The 22,490-nt window shown below is 45.2% G+C and overlaps 1 protein-coding gene across 1 annotated transcript in view; it reads left to right on the forward strand.

Moving 5' to 3' along the window:
- The window catches only part of RYK (receptor like tyrosine kinase), a 243,138-nt gene extending 222,656 nt beyond the window's left edge, over window positions 1-20,482 (forward strand). Inside the window, exons 14-15 of the mRNA XM_038744510.1 lie at window positions 12,440-12,576; window positions 20,019-20,482. Coding sequence (XP_038600438.1) covers window positions 12,440-12,576; window positions 20,019-20,130 — 249 coding nt within the window. The 3' untranslated portion in view covers window positions 20,131-20,482. The remainder of the gene's footprint in view (window positions 1-12,439; window positions 12,577-20,018) is intronic.
- The last annotated feature ends 2,008 nt before the right edge of the window (window positions 20,483-22,490 follow it).

Raw genomic sequence — 22,490 nt, forward strand, 5'->3', positions numbered from 1 at the left:
GGTGGCATGGATTTCCCCCTGGGATGGCTACAGGCGCCTCCTTAGCCCTCCTTCCTGAAACAGAGTTGCAGATCTTGCAGAGTTGCAGAGAACCTCAGTGTTGCAAGTGTGCATGCCACAGGTATGCTTGCCTCCCTCTCTCAGGCTACTGTGTCCAACGCATTTCTTCTGCTTTCAACGTTTTCTTAATGTAGCTGAAAAACATGGGTCATTATATGAATAATCTCAGTCAACATAGCCCTCAGTGAGCAGAGCCACAGAGATCCTTGCCAGCTAGTCTTGTGATTTTTATTTTTTGTTTTCCCTCAGACTCCTTCAATGCCTGGAAATACAAGAACTAACCCTGTTCTTTTCCGACTACACTTACACTTTCTAAAGGAAATGTAGTATTATTGGTGGGGGAAAAAAAACCCTCAAAATGTTACCCAACTTAAAGACCGGAGAGAGAGAGATTGCAAAGGAATTCAGAACAATGAAATATGAACAATAATCCATATCTGGCCCTATCTGGCAGTGAAAAGAAATGGCAAAGCAACCATCTTTCTGTGACAACATTTCCAAGAAAGCTCATTGTTTTTGATTGAACAGAAAGAAATCTATTCTCCACAGAATCTTTCCATTAGTAATTATCAGAGTTTTTATTGAAGTGCGAAATTTAAGGGCCTACTTTTATTTTTGTGAGTTGTATCTATGTTGTTTTGCCTTTCTATTGTACTGTTCCTCTGATGACCATCGAAGGATTCTTGTACAATTTGAATTTTTTTATGGCATTTGTTAAATGCTTACTCTGTGTCTAGCACTGGTATAACTGCTGGGGTAGATAAAAGTTTATAAGGTTGGACACAGTCCCTGACCCACCTAGGGCTCACAGTCTAAATAATAAGGAGTATAATTTAATCCCCATTTTACAGTTGAGGAAACTGAGGCACAGAGAATTAGGTGGCTTGCCCATGGTCATACAACAAGAAATTGGCAGAGCTGGGATTCGAACCCAGGCCCTCTGAGTCCCAGGTCTCTGCTCTTTCCACTTGGTCATGCTTCTTCATTGATTTAATATGCCCCAGTTATCCCCAGTCACCTCATGTTCATTAAATTAAAGGAATTAGATGGGGCTATCTTTTTTTCCTTTTGAAAAATAGAGAAAAAATAATAACCAGGTAAAAAAGAGGGTGTTTTATAGATGGATAAATAATTACTATTTATTTATATTGATGACTCCACCCCCTCTAGACTGTAAGCTTGTTGTGGGCAGAGAATGTCACTGTTTATTATTGAATCGTACTTTCCCAAGCACTTAGTACAGTGCTCTGCACACAGTAAGTGCTCAATAAATATGATTGAATGAATGAATATTATTGGATAAATTCTCAATGTAACTTACGCCAAGGGATTATGTGGATAATTCCCTCCTTATATTTATACTCTGTTAGGCATGAACTTTCTAATATCCCTGATGTTTTTTTCTAATAAGTCCACAATGGATGCATTGTCTGTGAATCTAAATCCTTCCCAACCCTGCTATAATCTCATTAACTTTTTAGCTCAAATTGCCCACTATTCTGTCCTTGTTCATTCATTCATTCAATCGTATTTATTGAGCGCTTACTGTGTGCAGAGCACTGTACTAAGCGCTTGGGTAGTACAAGTTGGCAACATATAGAGACGGTCCCTACCCAACAACGGGCTCACAGTCTAGGAGGGGGAGACAGACAACAAAACAAAGCATGTAGACAGCTGTCAAAGTCGTCAGAACAAAAGTAGAATTAAAGCTATATGCATGTCATTAACAAATAAATAGAATAGTAAATATGTACAAGTAAAATGAATAGAGTAATAAATCTGTACAAATATCTATACAAGTGCTGTGGGGAGGGGAAGGAGGTAGGGCCAGGGGGATGGGGAGGAGGAGAGGAAAAAGGGGGCTCAGTGTGGGAAGGCCTCCTGGAGGAGGTGAGCTCTCAGTAGGGCCTTGAAGGGAGGAAGAGAGCTAGCTTGGCGGATGGGCAGAGGGAGGGCATTCCGGGCCAGGGGAAGGACGTGGGCCGGGGGTCGACGGCCGAACGGGCGAGAACGAGGCACGGTGAGGAGATTAGCGGCAGAGGAGCGGAGGGTGCGGGCTGGGCTGGAGAAGGACAGAAGGGAGGTGAGGTAGGAGGGGGAGAGTCATTTACTTAACTTCCACTTGAAGTTGTTGATGTTTTCTGCCACCATAAGTTCCTGGAGAAATGTGTTACATGGAATAAAATAACGTGTTTATATATTTGGATACGTATTCTTGCATTTTGGATTATCTCTTCAAAAGAAGTATAGTTGTGGGATAGGTGTGTGTATATATATATATGAACCATCTTTAATCCCATACTTAATTTTTTGAGACTTCTCACCTTTCAAAAGGGAAAAAAAAGACTTACCTCATTTCCAGGGACTGCTGTTGACATGGGTGTTCTCTCTGAGAACAAAAAAATCTACAAGAACGAAACTAAACATCATCACGGTACTTAATGTGGTCTTGTAGAGTGAAGACTGTTAACTGGAATGATGACCTTTACTCTTTACTCATCCACTTGTTTCGCAAGAAAGCGGAAGAAACCCTCCATTCTTAGGGAAGCAGCGTGGCATAGTGACTCTCCGGGCCTTAGAGTCAAAGGGTCATGGCTCTAATCCTTGCTCCATCACTTGTCTGCTGTGTTACCTTGGGCCAGTCACTTCATTTCTCTGGGCCTCGGTTACCTCATCTGTGAAATGGGGATTGAGACTGTGAGCCCCACATGGGACAGAGGATGTGTCCAACCTGATTTGCTTGTAATAATAATAATAATGATGGTATTTGTTAAGCACTTACTATGTGCCAAGCACATATTCACCCCAGTGCGTAGTACAGTGCCTGGCACATAGTAAGCGCATGCTCAATGGAAAGAGCACGGGCTTTGGAGTCAGAGGTCATGGGTTCAAATCCCAGCTCCGCCACTTGTCAGCTGTGTGACCTTGGGCAAGTCACTTCACATCTCTGGGCCTTAGTTCCCTCATCTGTAAAATGGGGATGAAGATTGTGAGCCCCCCGTGGGACAACCTGATCACCTTGGGCACCTCCCCAGTGCTTAGAACAGTGCTTTGCACATAGTAAGTGCTTAATAATGCCATCATTATTATTATTTTATTTACAAATTCCCGTCATTATTATTATTACTATACAACACTTAAGCATTCAAGCATATTAAGTGCTTACTGTGTGCAGAGCGCTGTACTAAGTGCTTATTCTTGGTGTAGGGAGCCAGCCTAAAGCCCCGAGCGACAGGGATTCAATATCTGTTCCCTCTCCCACAAAGACTCCGAGCCCCATGTGGGACAGGGACTGTGTCCAACCCGATTATCTTGTATCAACCCCAGCGGTTAATACAGTACTTGGCTTATAGTAAGTACATAACCGATTCCATCCAGAGCAAAGACTCATTGGATTGTCTGCCTCTTTACTGCAAATTCAGCCTGGTTTTTTCATTGGTTTTGACTTAACTCAGCTATTCAAGTTTTTCTCAAAAAAAAAAAAAAAAAACAAACTCAATCAAGTTATCGATAGACCCAAATGGTATTATAAAGTGATGGCTTGTTCTCCCATGGCCAAATCTGAGCCCCAGCAACTTGGAGTCACATCAAGACTATTGATTGGCCTTGATGCGGATATCCATACTGTAGCATAAAGCATTGCATGGTTCCTAACCTGGAACTGAAGCCCGAAATTGGGGTGGAGGGCAGTGACATTATCTCATTAATTACTTAATTATCTCATTAATTAATTACATAAGAAATCACATGCTTCTCATTCCCCATGAGCTCTCAGCCACTTTGGACTGTGTTTACCAAACTGTTTATGGTGTTGGTTTTGCCCCCACAGAATGCCCCTGGCTTGCTTCCTACCTTTCACACTGTTCCTCAGTTTCTTTGGCTGGCTCCTCTTCCCCCTCTATCCCTTTATTAGTGGGCATCAAGGCTGTATTCCTTTTTTGCTCTCTGCTCAGTCTTGGGGAGCTGAGCCACCCTTTTGGCTTCAGCTATCCCCCGTGTGTGGGACGGCGGCCAAATCTATCCTCCTAACCCTGGCCTCTCCGCTGCTGTTGATGATAACTGTGGGTATTTGTCGGATTTTTAAGATATAAGGCAATCCATCCCACATGGGGCTCACAGTCTGAGTAGGAGGGAGAACAGGTTTTCAATCCCCATTTTATAGACAAGCGAACTGAAGCACAGAGAGGTAAAGTGACTTGCCCGTGGTCACAAAGCAGACAAGTGGCAGAGGTGGGATTAGAACCCAGGTCCTATTTCCAGGCCCATTCTTTAAGCCAGGCTCCTTCCCTATTGCAGTGTCCCAAGCGTTTAGTACAGTGCTGTGTTACAGTAACAATGCTATGTGCCAAACACTGTATAAGTTAACCATTTAACCAGTTTGTCCGTAGTCCCTGTCCCACATGGGGCCCATACTCTTATCCCCATTTTACAGATGAGGTAACTGCGGCCAAGAGAAGTGAAGTGACTTGCCCAAGGTCACGCAGCTGACCTGTGACAGAGCCGGGATAAGCCGATGGCATAGTGGCTAGCTTAGTACAGTGCTCTGCACACAGTAAGCGCTCAATAAATACGACTGAATGAATGGGAGTCAGAAGGTCATGGGTTCTATTTCCGGCTCCACCACTTGTCTGCTGCGTGACCTTGGGCAAGTCACTTCACTTCTCTGGGCCTCAATTACCTGGGACAGGGACTGGGTCCAATCCGATTTGCTTGTATCCGCCCCAGCGATTAGTAAGTGCTTAAATGTCACAGTTATTATTATTGTTATTATTAGAACCCAGGTCCTTCTGACTCCCAAGTCCATACTCTATCAATCAATCAATCGTATTTATTGAGCGCTTACTGTGTGCAGAGCACTGTACTAAGCGCTTGGGAAGTACAAGTTGGCAACATATAGAGACAGCCCCTACCCAACAGTGGGCTCTATCCACTAAGCCACGCTGCTTCTCTGTACATAGTAAGCACTCAAATCATAATAATAATGATGGCATTTGTTCATTCAGTCATTCATTCAATCATATTTATTGAGAGCTTACTGTGTGCAGAGCACTGTACCAAGCGCTTGGGAAGTACAAGTTGGCAACATAGAGAGATGGTCCCTACCCAACAACAGGCTCACAGTCTAGAAGGGATGTGTTAAGTGCTTACTATGTGCAAATCACTGTTCTTAGTGCTGGGGAGGATACAAGGTGATAAGGTTCGAATCCCGGCTCCGCCACATGTCTGCTGTGTGACCTTGGGCAAGTCACTTAACTTCCCTGAGCCTCAGTTCCCTCATCTGTAAAACGGGGATTAAGACTGTGAGCCGCACGTGGGACAACCTCATCACCTTGTATCCCCCCAGCGCTTAGAACAGTGCTTTGCACATAGTAAGCGCTTAATAAATGCTATCATTATTATTATTATTATTACCAGGTTGTCCCATGTGGGGCTCACAGTCTTCACCCTCATTTTACAGATTGAGGTAACCGAGGCTCAGTGACTTGCCCAAAGTCACACAGCTGACAAGTGGCAGAGCTGGGATTTGAACCCAAGACCTGTGACTCCAAAGCTCATGCAATTGATTAGCATTATAATGATTTTGGCAGGTGGAGGGGAAGGGCCACGATCCGGTCCCAGCTGCCACTCCAGCTAGGGGTGCGGTTCCCGATTAGCTGGGGTGCAGCTGCCAACCCTCCCTCCCCGTGGCTATGCCACCTCCGACCCATCCATGGAGGGTCTGCTGGGGGGTAGGTGAGAAGGGACCCTCCCTCCTTCTCTGGCCTGTCCTGATTAGTCAGGAAGGGAGGGAGCCAGCCTAGGGCCCCGATGGCTTGCCCCACCCCATACCCTATGTGAAGGGCGTACTTGGGCTTTCCAGAGTTGCAGGGACCGTAACGTTACCAAAACCCGGCTGGTAATTTCAGCTTCCTTGAATACAGCCCGAGAGTTCCTCTATCAATCAATCAATCAATCAATCAATCGTATTTACTGAGCGCTTACTGTGTGCAGAGCACTGTACTATGCGCTTGGGAAGTACAAGTTGGCAACATATAGAGACAGTCCCTACCCAACAGTGGGCTCACAGTCTAGAAAGGGGAGACAGAGAACAAAACCAAACATACTAACAAAATAAAATAAATAGAATAGATATGTACAAGTAAAATAAATAAATAAATGGAGTAATAAATATGTACAAACATATATACAGGTGCTGTGGGGAAGGGAAGGAGGTAAGAAGGGGGGCATGGAGAGGGGGACAAGGAGGAGAGGAAGGAAGGGGCTCAGTCTGGGAAGGCCTCCTGGAGGAGGTGAGCTCTCAGTAGGGCCTTGAAGGGAGGAAGAGAGCTAGCTTGGCGGATGGACAGAGGGAGGGCATTCCGGGCCCGGGGGAGGACGTGGGCCGGGGGTCGATGGCGGGACAGGCGAGAAAGAGGTACGGTGAGGAGATTAGCGGCAATCAGTCAATCAATCAATCAATCAATCAATCGTATTTATTGAGCGCTTACTATGTGCAGAGCACTGTACTAAGCGTTTGGGAAGTACAAATTGGCAACATATAGAGACAGTCCCTACCCAACAGTGGGCTCACAGTCTAAAAGGGGGAGACAGAGAACAGAACCAAACATACCAACAGAATAAAATAAATAGGATAGAAACGTACAAGTAAAATAAATAAATAAATAGAGTAATAAATATGTACAACCATATATACATATATACAGCGGCAGAGGAGCGGAGGGTGCGGGCTGGGCTGGAGAAGGAGAGGAGGGAGGGAGGTAGGAGGGGGCGAGGGGATGGACAGCCTGGAAGCCGACGGTGAGGAGTTTCTGCCTGATGCGCAGATTGATTGGTAGCCACTGGAGATTTTTGAGGAGACTGTGACTGTGAGCCCACTGTTGGGTAGGGACCGTCTCTATATGTTGCCAACTTGTACTTCCCAAGCGCTTAGTACAGTGCTCTGCACACAGTAAGCGCTCAGTAAATACGATTGAATGAATGAGAGAATAGTCTTTCTTGTCGAACGGCTGGCCGTCCATTCGTTTGTTCCCGAGGATGCAGGGTGCCAGCTTGGGATTTACTCACAGGGACCCTTTCCAAGTGAAATGCCATTAACACCCCGTTACTCCCGGAAGAAAAGGAAATCTGCTGTTTTAACGGATTAGCTGTTGTGAATCCTGAATTTTGACCAGATGCTAGGCTTATAAATTTTATTTTATCAGCAGCTTTGCTGCACTAGCCTCATCTCATCTCACAGTCTAGTTCTAGACTGAGAGCCCACTTCTAGACTGGGAGCCCACTGTTGGGTAGGGACCGTCTCTATATGTTGCCAACTTGTACTTCCCAAGCGCTTAGTACAGTGCTCTGCACACAGGAAGCGCTCAATAAATACAATTGAATGAATGAATGAATCTCAGCCCATAGAGAAGCAGTGTGGCTTAGTGGAAAGAGCCCAGGCTTGGGAGTCAGAGATCATGGGTTCTAATGCCAGCTCTGCCACTTAGCAGCTCTGTGACTTTGGGCAAGTCACTTCACTTCTCTGGGCCTCAGTTCCCTCACCTGTAAAATGGGGATTAAGACTGTGAGCCCCACGTGGGACAGCCTGATTACCTTGTATCATCATCATCATCATCATCAATTGTATTTATTGAGTGCTTACTATGTGCAGAGCACTGTACTAAGCGCTTGGGAATTACAAATTGGCAACATATAGAGACAGTCCCTACCCAACAGTGGGTTCAGTATCTACCCCAGTGCTTAGAAAAGGGCTTGGCACATAGTAAGCACTTAACAAATACCATTATTATTATTTTTATTATTATTATTATTATCTACAACAGCAGCATCCATCTGTTCTGCCCAGACAGCACCTCCCAAGCCCCCACAGCTCATATGGACATATCTGTCATTTATTTATTTATAATAATGTCCGTCTCCCCGCTAACAAATGTGTCTGCTTATTGTTATATTGTACTCTCCCAAGCGCTTAGTACAGTACTCTGCTCACTGTAAGCCCTGAATAAATATGATTGACTGATTACAGAGCACCTCACTCTGACAACTGGTGTCAACATATCTTCTAGTCAGTGAGACTCTGGGCACGGATTGTGTCTACCAACACCGTTGTTATGTACTCTCCCAAGCAGTAGGTACACTTATTACAGCACACAGTAAGCTCTCCATCAGTACCACTGATGGATTATTAACTATTCTGCGTTTAGAATTGATGGAAATCACTTGGTTTTTTGATCACTTCATACTAACTTCTCTTTGGTCATATTTTTTTTTTTGCATTCCATTCATTACCAAGGAGAAGATTTCAATTCAGATATCCGTATAGGATATAGTTGTTATCGATCAGTGATACGTATGGAGTCCTTCCTGTGTGCAGAACACTTTACTAAGCTCGTAGGAGAGTACAATAGAAAGGAGTTGGTAGACATGTGCCCTGCCCACCCAGGAACTTAGTGCAGGAAACCCTAGTAGTAGTTGTAGTAACTATGGAATTTATTAAGCACTTACCGTGTGCATAGCTCTGTTTTAAGTAGGAGGGGAAAAATTTACCCATGAAAGTTAGTAGTCGTCGTTATTTATTGAGTTCCCACTTTGTGAGCTGCTTGGAGATTACAGAATCTAGAAGTGACACACTCCCTGCCACATGGGCATGTTACTCCCCTCCTCAAAAATCTCCAGTGGCTACCAATCAACCTACGCATCAGGCAAAAATGCCTCACTCTCGGCTTCAAGGCTGTCCATCCCCTCACCCCCTCCTACCTCACCTCCCTTCTGTCCTTCTCCAGCCCAGCCCGCACCCTCCGCTCCTCTGCCGCTAATCTCCTCACCGGGCCTCATTCGCACCTGTCCCGCCGTCGACCCCCGGCCCACGTCCTCCCCCAGCCCGGAATGCCCTCCCTCTGCCCATCCGCCAAGCTAGCTCTCTTCCTCCCTTCAAAGCCCTACTGAGAGCTCACCTCCTCCAGAAGGCCTTCCCAGACTGAGCCCCCTCCTTCTTCTCCCTCTCCTCCCCGTCCCCATCCCCCCCCACCTTACCTCCTTCCCCTCCCCACAGCACCTGTATATATATATGTACAGCTTTATTACTCTATTTATCTTACTTGTACATATTTATTCTATTTATTTTATTTTGTTAGCATGTTTGGTTCTGTTCTCTGTCTCCCCTTTCTAGACTGTGAGCCTGCTGTTGGGTAGGGACTGTCTCTATATGTTGCCAACTTGTACTTCCCCAAGTGCTTAGTACAGTGTTCTGCATACAGTAAGTGCTCAATAAATACGATTGAATGAATGAATGAATGAGTGGAGTTTACTTGTTGCTTGGGGAGACCAACATAAAATGTAGAAAATGAGAAGGAGAAGGTTTAGGGAGAAACAAGAAACAATGAGCGGTTGACTTTTAGCCCTCTTGAGTTGAGGTGGCCGGCAGGACATCCAGGTGGGCATATTCTCAAGGCAAGAAGAAGTGAGAGATTGTAAAGAGGGGAAGAGGTTCGGACTAGCGAAGTGGATTTTGGAAGCCTCCTCTCAGTGGTGGTAGCGGGGACCAGATGAGTGGATAAGCTCCATGGGGGAGGAGGCCATTGGGAGCCCAGTGTCATTCAGTCATTCGATCGTACTTATTGAGTGCTTCCTTTGTGCAGAGCACTGTACTAAGTGCTTGGAAAGAAATACAGCATTGAAGAGAGACAATCCCTGCCCAAAACGGGTTTATGGGATGTCCACAGGAGAGTTAGCCATGGTCCTCGATGACGCAGATCCTCCCAGTTTAAGAATACTGGGAGTCAGGGACAGACACGTAAGGAGCGATGAAATTCTGAAGACACAAAAACAGCGATTGTCAAGGAAAAGGAAAGAATTGTGTCCCAGTAGGGCAGTAAGGCTAGCGGGGAGGAATTTCAGGTTGGCGGCTGCCTCCAAGCCCACCATTCCCAATAGTCGCAGCAGCAGGAATTCTAAAATGCGGGGAGGAGGGAAGGGGCTCTGCCCGCTGCCTGTGGGTGAGACCCTCCCAGCCCTACTGGCACCGGGCAGGAGAGGAGCCTTGGGGTGAAGCCAAGGACGCTCACTGCCGGCGTGTAAGCCCCCCCTTAGCCCCATTTGCCCCTTGACACTATACGCTAGAAGCAAAGACCCATTCCCTGCCTTAAAGGAGCTCACAATCTACTGGAAAATGAGTGTAGCTAGAAAGTGAGTATAGCTGGAAGACTCTCGTCGGGCCTTTCGATCTGAACACAAGTCATTCTCTACTCCGCGGTGTGCCCCACGTGGGACAACCTGATCACCTTGTATCCCCCCGCCAGCGCTTAGAACAGTGCTTTGCACATAGTAAGTACTTAACAAATACCAAAATTATTATTATTATTTGCCGTTCAGATTCCACAGGCACTTTTTGATTCTGACTAAAGTTTCAGTAGTCTTCTTGGAGACTTTGCTCAGAGAAAATCACTGCATTAATAATAATGATAATAAAAGCAGTGTGGCTCAGTGGAAAAGAGCATGGGCTTTGGAGTCAGGGGTCATGGGTTCAAATCCCGGCTCCACCAACTGTCAGCTGTGTGACTTTGGGTAAGTCACTTCACTTCTCTGTGCCTCAGTTACCTCATCTGTAAAATGGGGATTAAGACTATGAGCCCCCGTGGGACAACCTGATCACCTTATAACCTCCCTAGCGCTTAGAACAGTACTTTGCACGTAGTAAGTGCTTAATAAATGCCATCATTTTATTATTATTATTATTAATCATGGTATTTGTTAAGTGCTTACTATGTGCAAAGCACTGGGGTAGATATAAGGTCATTAGATTGGACGCGGTCCCTGTCCCGCATGGGGCTCACAGTCTTCACCCCCATTTTACAGATGAGGGAACGGAGGTACAGAGAAGCTAAATGACTTGCCTAAGGCTACGCAGCAGACAGGCAGCGGCGCCGGGATTAGAACCCACATCTTCTGACTCCTAAGCCCGTGCTCTAAGTTGCCAACCACCAGACTGATCAGTCAGCCCATGGTATTTGTGTCTCCAGCCCGATTTGCTTGTATCCACCCAGTGCTTAGGACAGTGCCTGGTATATAATAAGCACTTAACAAATATTATTATTATTACTGTGTGCAGAGAACTTCACTGAGCACTTCATATGACTGAGCTAATACGGTTGTCTTTCCATTTTCTACTGCTCTGAGGTTGCGCTTCACAGAATGTGAGCCCACTGTTGGGTAGGGACCGTCTCTATATGTTGCCAACTTGTACTTCCCAAGCGCTTAGTACAGTGCTCTGCACACAGTAAGCGCTCAATAAATACGATTGATTGATTGATTCCTTCTGCCCAATTCAGCGGTTGCCCACATAATAACAGTTCGGTTCTCTAGTCCCCTCACCCGCCCCATCAAAGAGAAAATGTGGGTGAGACGTGCGCCTTGTGATCCTGCCCTACCGTTCGATGTTGAACCCCAGCCCGAAGACGACGCGGAAGAAACCGCTCCCCGACGGTTGCCCCCTTGGTAGTGGAAAATAAGGAAATAAGCAGTTGGTTGCCTTGCTGTATTCAGTTGGTTGCCTTGCTGTATTCTCTAAGATGATGGTGGGCTCTATCTCCCAGGCACACAAATGCAGTTGGAAGATATTGCTGAGATTTTTGGAAGCAGCAGTTAAATTCTTCCCAACTCCACCTCCCCCGCCCAACCCCCTGGTTTTTTTGGAGTTATTTTATGCCATAGATAGCCCTTGGCCTAGTCACTGATGCCAGTGACAGGAGGACATCCAAGAACACATTTTACAGATGAGGTAACTGAAGCACAGAAAAGTAAAGTGACTTGCCCAAGGTCACACAGCAGACAAGTGGCAGAACTGGGATCAGGTCCTCTGACTCTCAGGTATTTGGTATTTCCACTAGGCCTCACTGCTTCTCCACTATGACGTTTGACTCTCATTTTGTGCTTGGTAGGGCACAAATCCTGCTTCATAATTAAGCCATAGTGATCTTTTGCATGTATTTGTTACTCTATTTTACTTGTACATATTCTGTTTATTTTATTTTGTTAGTATGTTTTGTTTTGTTCTCTGTCTCCCCCTTCTAGACTGTGAGCCCGCTGTTGGGTAGGGACCGTCTCTATGTGTTGCCAACTTGTACTTCCCAAGCGCTTAGTACAGTGCTCTGCACACAGTAAGCGCTCAATAAATACGATTGAATGAATGAATGAATGAATGAATGAATGAAACAGTTGTCAAAAGCGGCGTCATGTGCCTGAAACCTCCTCCTAGAAAATCTGAAGACGACGGCCGTAGTTGGACGCCTGACTCATTTCTAGGGGAAGGAGGACCGTGGCCGGAGAGTTGGACTGTGGTTTAAAACGTTTTCTTTTTTTTGTTTGCTTCTTTTCTCCCCCTCAGTGGGCCTTTGGAGTGACGCTGTGGGAGCTGATGACTCTGGGCCAGACTCCGTACGTGGATATCGATCCCTTTGAGATGGCTGCTTATCTTAAAGACGGCTACCGAATAGCTCAGCCAATAAACTGCCCTGATGAACTGTAAGTGGTGATTTTCTACGAGGGAGAATATCTGTATTTGATTTCATTAACAGATCCCTCTTTTATTTTGTTAGTATGTTTGGTTTGGTTCTCTGCCTCCCCCTTTTAGACTGTGAGCCCACTGTTGGGTAGGGACTGTCTCTATATGTGGCCAATTTGTACTTCCCAAGCGCTTAGTACAGTGCTCTGCACATAGTAAGCGCTCAATAAATACGATTGATGATGATGATGATGATGATCCCTAAGCTTCTTGCGTGATTAATACTGTCATCAATCGTATTTCGCATCCGTGACCTGCAAAAGAGCTTGGTCTGTGGAGACCCACAGCTATATGAGCTACTACCTTCCCTTATGAGTTAGTAATCATTATACCTTGGGTTTCAAGCAGCAGCGTGACTCAATGGAAAGAGCACGGGCTTTGGAGTCAGAGGTCATGGGTTCAAATCCCGGCTCTGCCAATTGTCAGCTCTGTGACTTTGGGTAAGTCACTTAATAATAATAATAATGGTATTTATTAAGCGCTTACTGTGTGCAAAGCACTATTCTAAGTGCTGGGGGGGTACAAGGTAATCAGGTTGTCCCTCAGGGGGCTCCCAGTCTTCATCCCCATTTTACAGATGAGGGAACTGAGGCACAGAGAAGTGAAGTGACTTGCCCAAAGTCACACAGCTGACAATTGGCGGAGCCAGGATTTGAACCCATGACCTCTGACTCCAAAGCCCGTGCTCTTCTCCACTGAGCCACGCTGCTTCTCTCACTTCTCCTTAACTTCTCTGGGCCTCAGTTACCTCATCTGTAAAATGGGGATTAAGACTGTGAGCCCCCCCATGGGACAACTTGATCACCTTGTAACCTCCCCAGCGCTTAGAACAGTGCTTTGCACACAGTAAGTGCTTAATAAATGCCATTAAAAAAAAAAGCACTCATCCCTCAAAGCACATTCACTTGGTTGCCTCACGACATTTGTGTGAGGAAGGCTGTCGGGTACCATCCCCATTTTACGGATAAGAAAACTGAGGTACAGAGAGCAAGATTTATATGAGGTCACACAGGCCATTGCCAGAGCTGGGCCTAAAGCCCAGAACAGCATACAAGGACCCGTGACTTTTTCTACGCATGGTGCCTCTATTCAAAAATCCGGAGTAAATACAGGTAAAGAAGGTATTTAGTCAGTCTTTCCTAACATTTAGACCACGCTTGGGGAATGAGTTAGGAAATCCGGGAGAACTGTGGATTCTTTAATAATAATAATAACAATAATAATAATAATGATTGTGGCATTTGTTAAGTGCTTACTATGTGCCAGGCACTGTACTAAGTGCTGGGGTGGATACAAGCAAATCAGGTTGGACATAGTCCTTGTCCCACATAATAACAATAATAATAATAATAATAGCATTTGTTAAGCAAGCACTTACTCTCCCTCCCCATCCCCCCGGCCTTACCTCCTTCCCCTCCCCACAGCACCTGTATATATGTTTGTACGTATTTATTACTCTATTTTACTTGTACATATTTACTATTCTATTTATTTTATGATGATGATGATGATGATGATGATGATGGCATTTATTAAGCGCTTACTATGTGCCAAGCACTGTTCATTTTATGTTGTTAATATGTTTTGTTTTGTTGTCTGTCTCCCTCTTCTAGACTGTGAGCCCGCTGTTGGGTAGGGACTGTCTCTATATGTTGCCAGCTTGTCCTTCCCAAGCACTTAGTACAGTGCTCTGCACACAGTAAGCGCTCAATAAATACGATTGAATGAATGAATGAACTGCCGGGGGAATACAAGGTGATCAGGTTGTCCCACGTGGGGCTCACAGTCTTAATCCTCATTTTACAGATGAGGGAACTGAAGCTCAGAGAAGTTAAGTGAGTGGTCCAAGGTCACACAGCAGACGTGGCAGAGACAGGATTTGAACCCATGACCTCTGACCCCCAAGCCCGGGCTCTTTCCACTGAGCCACGCTGCAGTCTCAGTCCCAAGTTTTCAGATGAGGTCACTGAGGCCCAGAGAAATGAAGTGACTTGTCCAAGGTCACACAGACAAGTGGAGATGCCAAGATTAGAACCCATGACCTTCTGACTCCCGGGGCCCGTGCTCTGTCCACTGGACTATGCTTCTTGCTTCCCACTAGGCCATGCTGCTAAGCCATGGGAGACTGTGAGCCCACTGTTGGGTGGGGACCGTCTCTATATGTTGCCGACTTGTACTTCTCAAGCGCTTAGTACAGTGCTCTGCACACAATAAAGCGCTCAATAAATATGATTGATTGATTGATTGATATAATGTATTCACAATCATATCAGATCAGTATTCAACTGCCCAAATGGTCTGGCAAAATTTGTGCACCTCTAAAAGTGCTCTCTCCCTCCTCCCCCTCCCCATCTCCCCCGCCTTACCTCCTTCCCCTCCCCACAGCACCTGTATATATGTATATATGTTTGGACAGATTTATTACTCTATTTATTCATTTATTTTACTTGTACATATTTATTCTGTTTATTTTATTTGGTTTATGTGTTTTGTTTTGTTGCCTGTCTCCCCCGTCTAGACTGTGAGCCTGCTGTTGGGGAGGGACCGTCTCTGTATGTTGCAAACGTGTACTTCCCAAGCGCTTAGCACAGTGCTCTGCGCACAGTAAGCGCTCAATAAATACGATTGAATGACTGAATAATTTATTTCTACAGGAAACTGGTAATAATCAACACTGTCTTTTATTGGAAGCAGCGTGGCTCAGTGGCAAGAGCCCGGGCTTTGGAGTCAGAGGTCATGGGTTCAAATCCCGACTCCGCCAGTTAATAATAATAATAATAATGATAGCATTTATTAAGCGCTTACTATGTGCAAAGCACTGTTCTAAGCACTGGGGGGTTACAAGGTGATCTTAAGCGCTTACTATGTGCAAAGCACTGTTCTAAGCGCTGGGGGGTTGCAAGGTGACCAGGTTGTCCCACCGGGGGCTCACAGTCTTCATCCCCATTTTCCAGATGAGGGAACTGAGGCCCAGAGAAGTGAAGTGACTCGCCCAAAGTCACACAGCTGACAGTTGGCGGAGCCGGGATTTGAACCCACGACCTCTGACTCCCAAGCCCGGGCTCTTTCCACTGAGCCACGCTGCTTTGGGCAAGTCACTTCACTTCTCTGGGCCGCAGTTACCTCATCTGGAAAATGGGGATTAAGATTGTGAGCCCCCCGTGGGACAACCTGATCGCCTTGTATCCCCCCAGCGCTTAGAACAGTACTTTGCACATAGTAAGCGCTTAACAAATACCATTCTTATTATTATTATTATTATTATTATTATTAGAAGCATGGCTACTAGAACGGTGGGCACTAATTGGCCTTACTTCTGGACTCAGGCCAGGACCTCTGATGTCACCGAGCAGAGGGAAGCAGCCTGTCCTGGCGGAAATAGCAGGGGACCGGGAATCTAATCCCAGCTCTGCCTCTTCCTGCAGTTTGACATTGAGCAAAGTCTCTTAACTTTTGTACCTCAGTTGTCTGATCTGCCATCATTATTATTATGATTATTATGATTATTATTAATAATCATAATAATCATAATAATAAAATGGAGAATAAACACCTGTTCTCCCTCCCTTTAGTGCTGTTTGCTCCACTTGGGACAGGGACTGATATAACCTGATTATCTTCCTCCGGAGCGCTTCATCATCATCATCATCAATCGTATTTATTGAGCGCGTACTGTGTGCAGAGCACTGTACTAAGCGCTTGGGAAGTACAAATTGGCAACATGTAGAGACAGTCCCTACCCAACAGTGGGCTCACAGTCTAAAAGGGAGAGACAGAGAACAAAACCAAACATACTAACAAAATAAAATAAATAGAATAGATATGTACAAATTAAATAAATAGAGTAAAAAAATATGTACAAACATATATACATATATACAGGTGCTGTGGGGAAGGGCAGAGAAGCAGTTTGGCTTAGCGTCAGGAGCCCGGGCTTGGGAGTCGGTGGAGGACGTGGGTTCTAACCCCGCTTCTGCCACTAGAGAAGCAGCCTGGCTCAGCGGCAAGAGCCCGGGCTTTGGAGTCAGAGGTCATGGGTTCAAATCCCGGCTCCGCCGGTTGTCAGCTGTGTGACTTTGCGCAAGTCACTTCACTTCTCTGGGCCTCAGTTACCTCATCTGGAAGATGGGGCTTAAGACTGTGAACCCCCCCACCGTGGGACAACCTGATCACCTTGTAGCCTCCCCAGAGCTTAGAACAGTGCTGTGCACATAGTAAGCGCTTAATAAATGCCATCATTATTATTATTATTATTGTCTGCTGTGCGACCCTGGGCAAGCCACTTAACTTCTCTGTGCCTCAGTTCCCTCATCTGTAAAGTGAGGATGAAGACTGTGAGCCCCACGTGGGACAACCTGATTACCTTGTATCCACCCCAGCGCTTAGAACACTGCTTGGCACATAGTAAGTGATTAACAAATGCCATAATAATGATAATAATTATTATTATTACAGACTTTGGCACACAGCAAGCCCTTGACAAATGCCACATGTGTTATCATTATTATTTTTATTATTACCAAGTTGCCCTGATTGACCAGAGACCCTGTCTGCCCTCCAGAGTCCTCTAGCCTCCAATCCCTGTTCCTTGAAGGTCCGAGTGGCCTCTGATCAGTAGTAACCAAAGTCACCTAACAGCAAGGACGCTACAGCAGCCGACCCACTACAGCAGTCTCAGCTGTAAGCGCTAAGAAGCCGTGTCGCCTAGTGGATAGAGCACGGGCCTGGAAATCAGAAGGACCTGGGTTCTAATCCCACCTCTGCTGTCTGCCGTGTGACCTTGGGCAAGTCACTTCACTTCTGTGTGCCTCACTTCCCTCAGCTGTAAAATAGGGATTCGTTCAGTCATTCAACCGTATTTATTGAGCGCTTACTGTGTGCAAAGCACTGTATTAATAATAATAATGATAATAATGGCATTTATTAGGCGCTTACGATGTGCAAAGCACCGTTCTAAGCTCTGGGGGGGTACAGGGTGATCAGGTTGTCCCACATGGGGCTCACTGTCTTCATCCCCACTTTACAGATGAGGGAATAAGGCACAGAGAAGCTAAGTGACTTGCCCAAAGTCACACAGCTGACAAGTGGCAGAGCTGGGATTTGAACCCACGACCTCTGACTCCAAGGCCCGGGCTCTTTTCCACTGAGCCACGCTGGGGAAGTACAAGCCGGCAACATAATTGGTTATGAGCCCTGTGTGGGACGGGGATGTATCCAGCCCAGTTATCTTGTATGTACCCAAGGACTTAGCACAGTGCCTAGCACAGTTTAAGTGCTTAATCGATGTCCCTCCCCCGCAAAAAACTAGCGACCAGTTATTTCTGACCCAGGCGGACAAATGCATCACACATTTATTACATGGTCCACTTAGGCCCCACTTATTTTAGAATGAAAAAGGCTCATTATCCTTAAGATTGCTTTATCTAATGGAACAGTGAACAGATTTCCAGGCTTTGATCGCCCGTAGCCTGTTCTAAGGGAGCTGGTCTCCCCACCCTCCCTCCCACCTCCAGAGGCCACAGCACCAGTGATTTATCAGCAGCTCCCACCTCTCCAACACCCCCCGTTTTTATTATTCTGCCTCATCACCTCACTCTAAAAACAAGCTTGGGAGGAAAAGACGCAGGTTGAGCTGAGAGCGGAGCCCCATTTGAGGGTGGGAAGGGGGTGAACTGAGGCCTGAAGGGCCCCTTACTTGCAGGGCCCAGGTGGTTTAAGTTGCCATAACCTCCTCTGAGATCACTTAGGTTTCTAAGCCGAAGTCTTCCATCTATAAAATTTGGTTTCTCACAAAACACAGAGGAGCACAGTTCTTTACTGAAGGAAGAGGCAGCTTAGCATTGTCCACGGGGACTAAGGTAGGGTAGTACAGATCCTTGAATCCCACACATAACCCAGTGGACGTCACACTTTGTGAATTCACTTCTTTCTCCCCCACTACTGGAACTGCTTTGAGCCGAACTGACTTGGAATTTCCCCTTCTCATCCACCCCTCAAGGGGAGAAAGCCAGGTAGGTCTGAGAGCAGATGCAAGTGGGAAGGCCCCAAGTCTTCCGATAGTCTACACAGATGGGAAGGTCGGCTCGCTTCTTGGATCGGTTAGAATGTTATTAGTAGTAATAGTATTAGTACTTTTTAAAGACAAAAGTTTGAGAAAAAGCTTGCTTCCCAGTATTTCCTTGACTTTCCTGATCAATCATCAGTCAATCAGTCAATTGTATTTATTCATTCAATCGTATTTATTGAGCGCTTACTGTGTGCAGAGCACTGTACTCAGCGCTTGGGAAGTACAAGTTGGCAACATATAGAGACGGTCCCTACCCAACAGTGGGCTCACAGTCTACTATTTATTGAGTACTACTTGAGTGCAGAGCACTGTACTAAGCACTTGGGAGAGGTAAGTATAACAATTAACAGACACGTTCCCTGCCCACAACGAGCTTACAGTCTAGAGGGGGAGACAGACATAAAACTAAACAAACAAATAAATTGCAGCTCTGTACAGAATACAGTATAACGAAGGTGGTAGACATGTTCCCTGACCACACGAAGCGTACATTCTAGAAGGGGAGACAGACATTAAAATAAACAAGCAAATAAATTGCAGCTCTGTACAGAATACAGTATAACGGAGGTGGTAGACATGTTCCCTGACCATCAGCATCATCATCAATCTTATTTATTGAGCACTTACTGTGTGCAGAGCACTGTACTAAGTGCTTGGGAAGTACAAATTGGTAACATATAGAGACAGTCCCTACCCAACAGTGGGCTCACAGTTTAAAAGGAGGAGACAGAGAACAAAACCAAACATACTAACAAAATAAAATAAATAGAATAGATATGTACAAGTAAAATAAATAAATAAATAAATAGAGTAATAAATCTGTACAAACATATATACATATATACAGGTGCTGTGGGGAAGGGAAGGAGGTAAGATGGGGGGGGATGGAGAGGGGGACGAGGGGGAGAGGAAGGAAGGGGCCGCAAGTAGCGTACGTTCTAGAAGGGGAGACAGACATAAAAATAAATACATTGCAGCTCTGTACATAATACAGTATAACGGAGGTGGTAGACATGTTCCCTGACCACGAGAAGCGAACATTCTAGAAGGGGAGACAGACCTCGATCTAAAGAAATAAATATTCACTCAATCGTATTTGGCGCTAACTGTGCAAAGCACTGTACTAAGCAGTTAAACTGCAGCTCTGTACAGAACTGCTGTGGAGCCAAGGGTAGGGTGAATAAAGGGTCCGAATCCAAGCCCGAGGGTGGCACAGAGGGGAGAGGGAGCAGAAGAAATGAGGGCTTAGTCAGGGAAGGCCTCTTGAGAGGAGATGTGCTTTCAGTAAGGCTTTGCATCTCACTGACCTTTCTGTCGTCTCCTGTCATTTCCCAGGTTTGCTGTGATGGCCTGTTGTTGGGCCTTAGATCCCGAGGAGAGACCCAAGTTCCAGCAGTTGGTGCAGTGTCTCACTGAATTTCACGCCGCTCTGGGAGCCTACGTCTGAAACTCGTGGCCGGGGGAGATGGCGTTTCCATTTTCCCCTTGGACCCTCTTATAAACACTAAGTGTATAAAGCCACGCCAACGGGAGAAAGCCCTTCTTCCAAAACACTGTGCCTTAGAATGCTTTAGTACTCTGAAGTTTTTATTTTTTTTTTTAAAAGACCTCTTGATAAGGTTGAGTATTTTCTAGATATTATGACTTTTACTAAGACGAATCGAAAAAAACACTATTTGTCAAAAGGATTCTTGGAAACATAGTAATAGTGGACTCGGCCCCCAGACGGATGGACTTTTGCACTCTGACAAAGGACGCAAATGTTAAAACTTTGTACTTATAAATATTTGGAATAGCTATTTTAGTATCGGTGCTTTTCTTTTGGGAGTTCTCAGTAATGGTGGATCTTTGAGTTCCTTTTCTTTTTTTCTTTTTGAATCTCTTCATGCTTTGGGAACAGCTTGACTTGGAGAGGCGCTGTCTGTCACTATTTTGAAAGAACCAAGTAGTTGGTAGAGTTAACACTTCCCCATCTACCTTGGGCCCGAGCAGAAATTCTCTCATGGAAGAAACCCTCCTTCACATCTGAACGCTTCTAGTCTCAAATTCCAACTGGCCATTTCACTGTTGAAAAAGTTCTGCTTGTTTTCTTAGAGGGAAAAGGAAGGTTAATTAGGTGCCGAAGTGGGCTTTGATCTGCCTCGAACTTCAGGCCAGGAATAATGCCTGGCTGGTCACTTGTGAAGATTGTTAACTTTTATTTATTTTGCCATCTGGGTAGCGCAGGTGGTAAGCTCCTTGAGGTTAGGGACAGAATCTCCATCACAGTATATAAAAAGGCTCCAAGGCATGCAGTGTGGGGGTGGGTTTCATTGTAAATTTTGTGCTCACATCCGCCAGGCTGGCTGAAGTATATGAAACTGTTTTAAAACACACTTTAAAACAATTAAAGGATTTGTTTTGTATTCTTAACAATTGTTATTGAAAGTTTCGAATGAAGACAACTTCAGTTCCCTCATTAAATTTGGGTGGTCGTGTTGAACGCCAAAGTTTCGAAGTCTGGCGAGGGTTAGACATACATTTGTTTCGTGCTAAATGGAAGGTAAAGCCTAGAATCCAAATTCCACCAGTCGATATTAGTTACCAACTGCTAATTTAAAAAATGGAAAGTTGCCCCATCCTGCACTGAACTCAATTACCGTAATAACAACAGTGATTCACATTTTTAAATGTTCCAGCAGATTAACCAGGTAAGGGTTGTGTGCGCGCATGTGTGTGTGTGTGACACACAGAGAGAGAGAACACGTGTGCGCACATGTCTCCATTTGAATGCGACTGCTGGCTTTAGAGTCATTTGTTTCTTTGTCAACCTTGGCTGTAAAATAACATAGCCATCCACCTAATTGGCTCTGTGTGTTTATTTCTTGTTTCCCTTTCCAGTTACCTACCCATTTTGGCAGAGCAAACTGTTATGTTGGAAGAGTTTGGAACATTTATAGCTGAACATAAAGAGGTGTTGTCCTATGGAAAGTTCCTGAAAGAGCCAGAACCAAATTGCCCAAACTGAAATGTACAGCGACTCTTTTTGAAATACTTCATTGGTTTTTTTTTTTTTGAAAACTCTCGCTTTCTCTTTCTCTCTGTTTCTCTATCTCACACAGACATATCCAGCATGAGGAAATTTCCCTTATTTCGGGATTTCTGTTGTAGAAGAAGAATCCCAAATCTATTGTTTCTAATCTCCTTTAAATAATTAGCAAAGCCACGTATAATTCAGAGAATTTCTTGACTGTGGTGTGTGGCACACAACTATTTCCTAAACAATATTTTAACTTATGTTATTAATTAATCTAATGGCATTTATTAAGCACAAAGTATGGGCCAACCACTGTTTTAAGCACTAGGGTAGATACAAGTTAATCAGGTTGGACACGATCCCTGTTCCAGAGGGAGCTCACAATCTAAGTAGGAGGGAGAACGGATATTGAATCCCCATTTATGGTTGAGGAAACTGAGGCCCAGAGAAGGTAAGTGACTTGTCCAAGGTCTCACAGCAAGCAGTTGGCAGTCCCTAGACCTGTGCTCTTTTCACTAGGTCGCGCTTCCAATTTACCATTTTAATTGCAAGCAGCATTTTTTGAGCCAATCTGTTGACCAAAAATGTGATGAACTGAGATCGTAAACCTGATTTGGAGTTTTCTCAATGTTTAATTACACAGTAATGATGTAGACTATCAAGACCTTTGATACCCGAAGCTACAAATCCAAGTTTTAGTTTTCGACCAAACTTACAACAGTACAATAGAGTTGGTGGACAGAATCCCTGCCCATAATGAGCTCACAGTCTAGAGGTGAAGAGACGGACAT

The sequence above is a fragment of the Tachyglossus aculeatus genome, chromosome 1 (assembly GCF_015852505.1).
Source record: "Tachyglossus aculeatus isolate mTacAcu1 chromosome 1, mTacAcu1.pri, whole genome shotgun sequence".
Classification (NCBI taxonomy): Eukaryota; Metazoa; Chordata; class Mammalia; order Monotremata; family Tachyglossidae; genus Tachyglossus; species Tachyglossus aculeatus.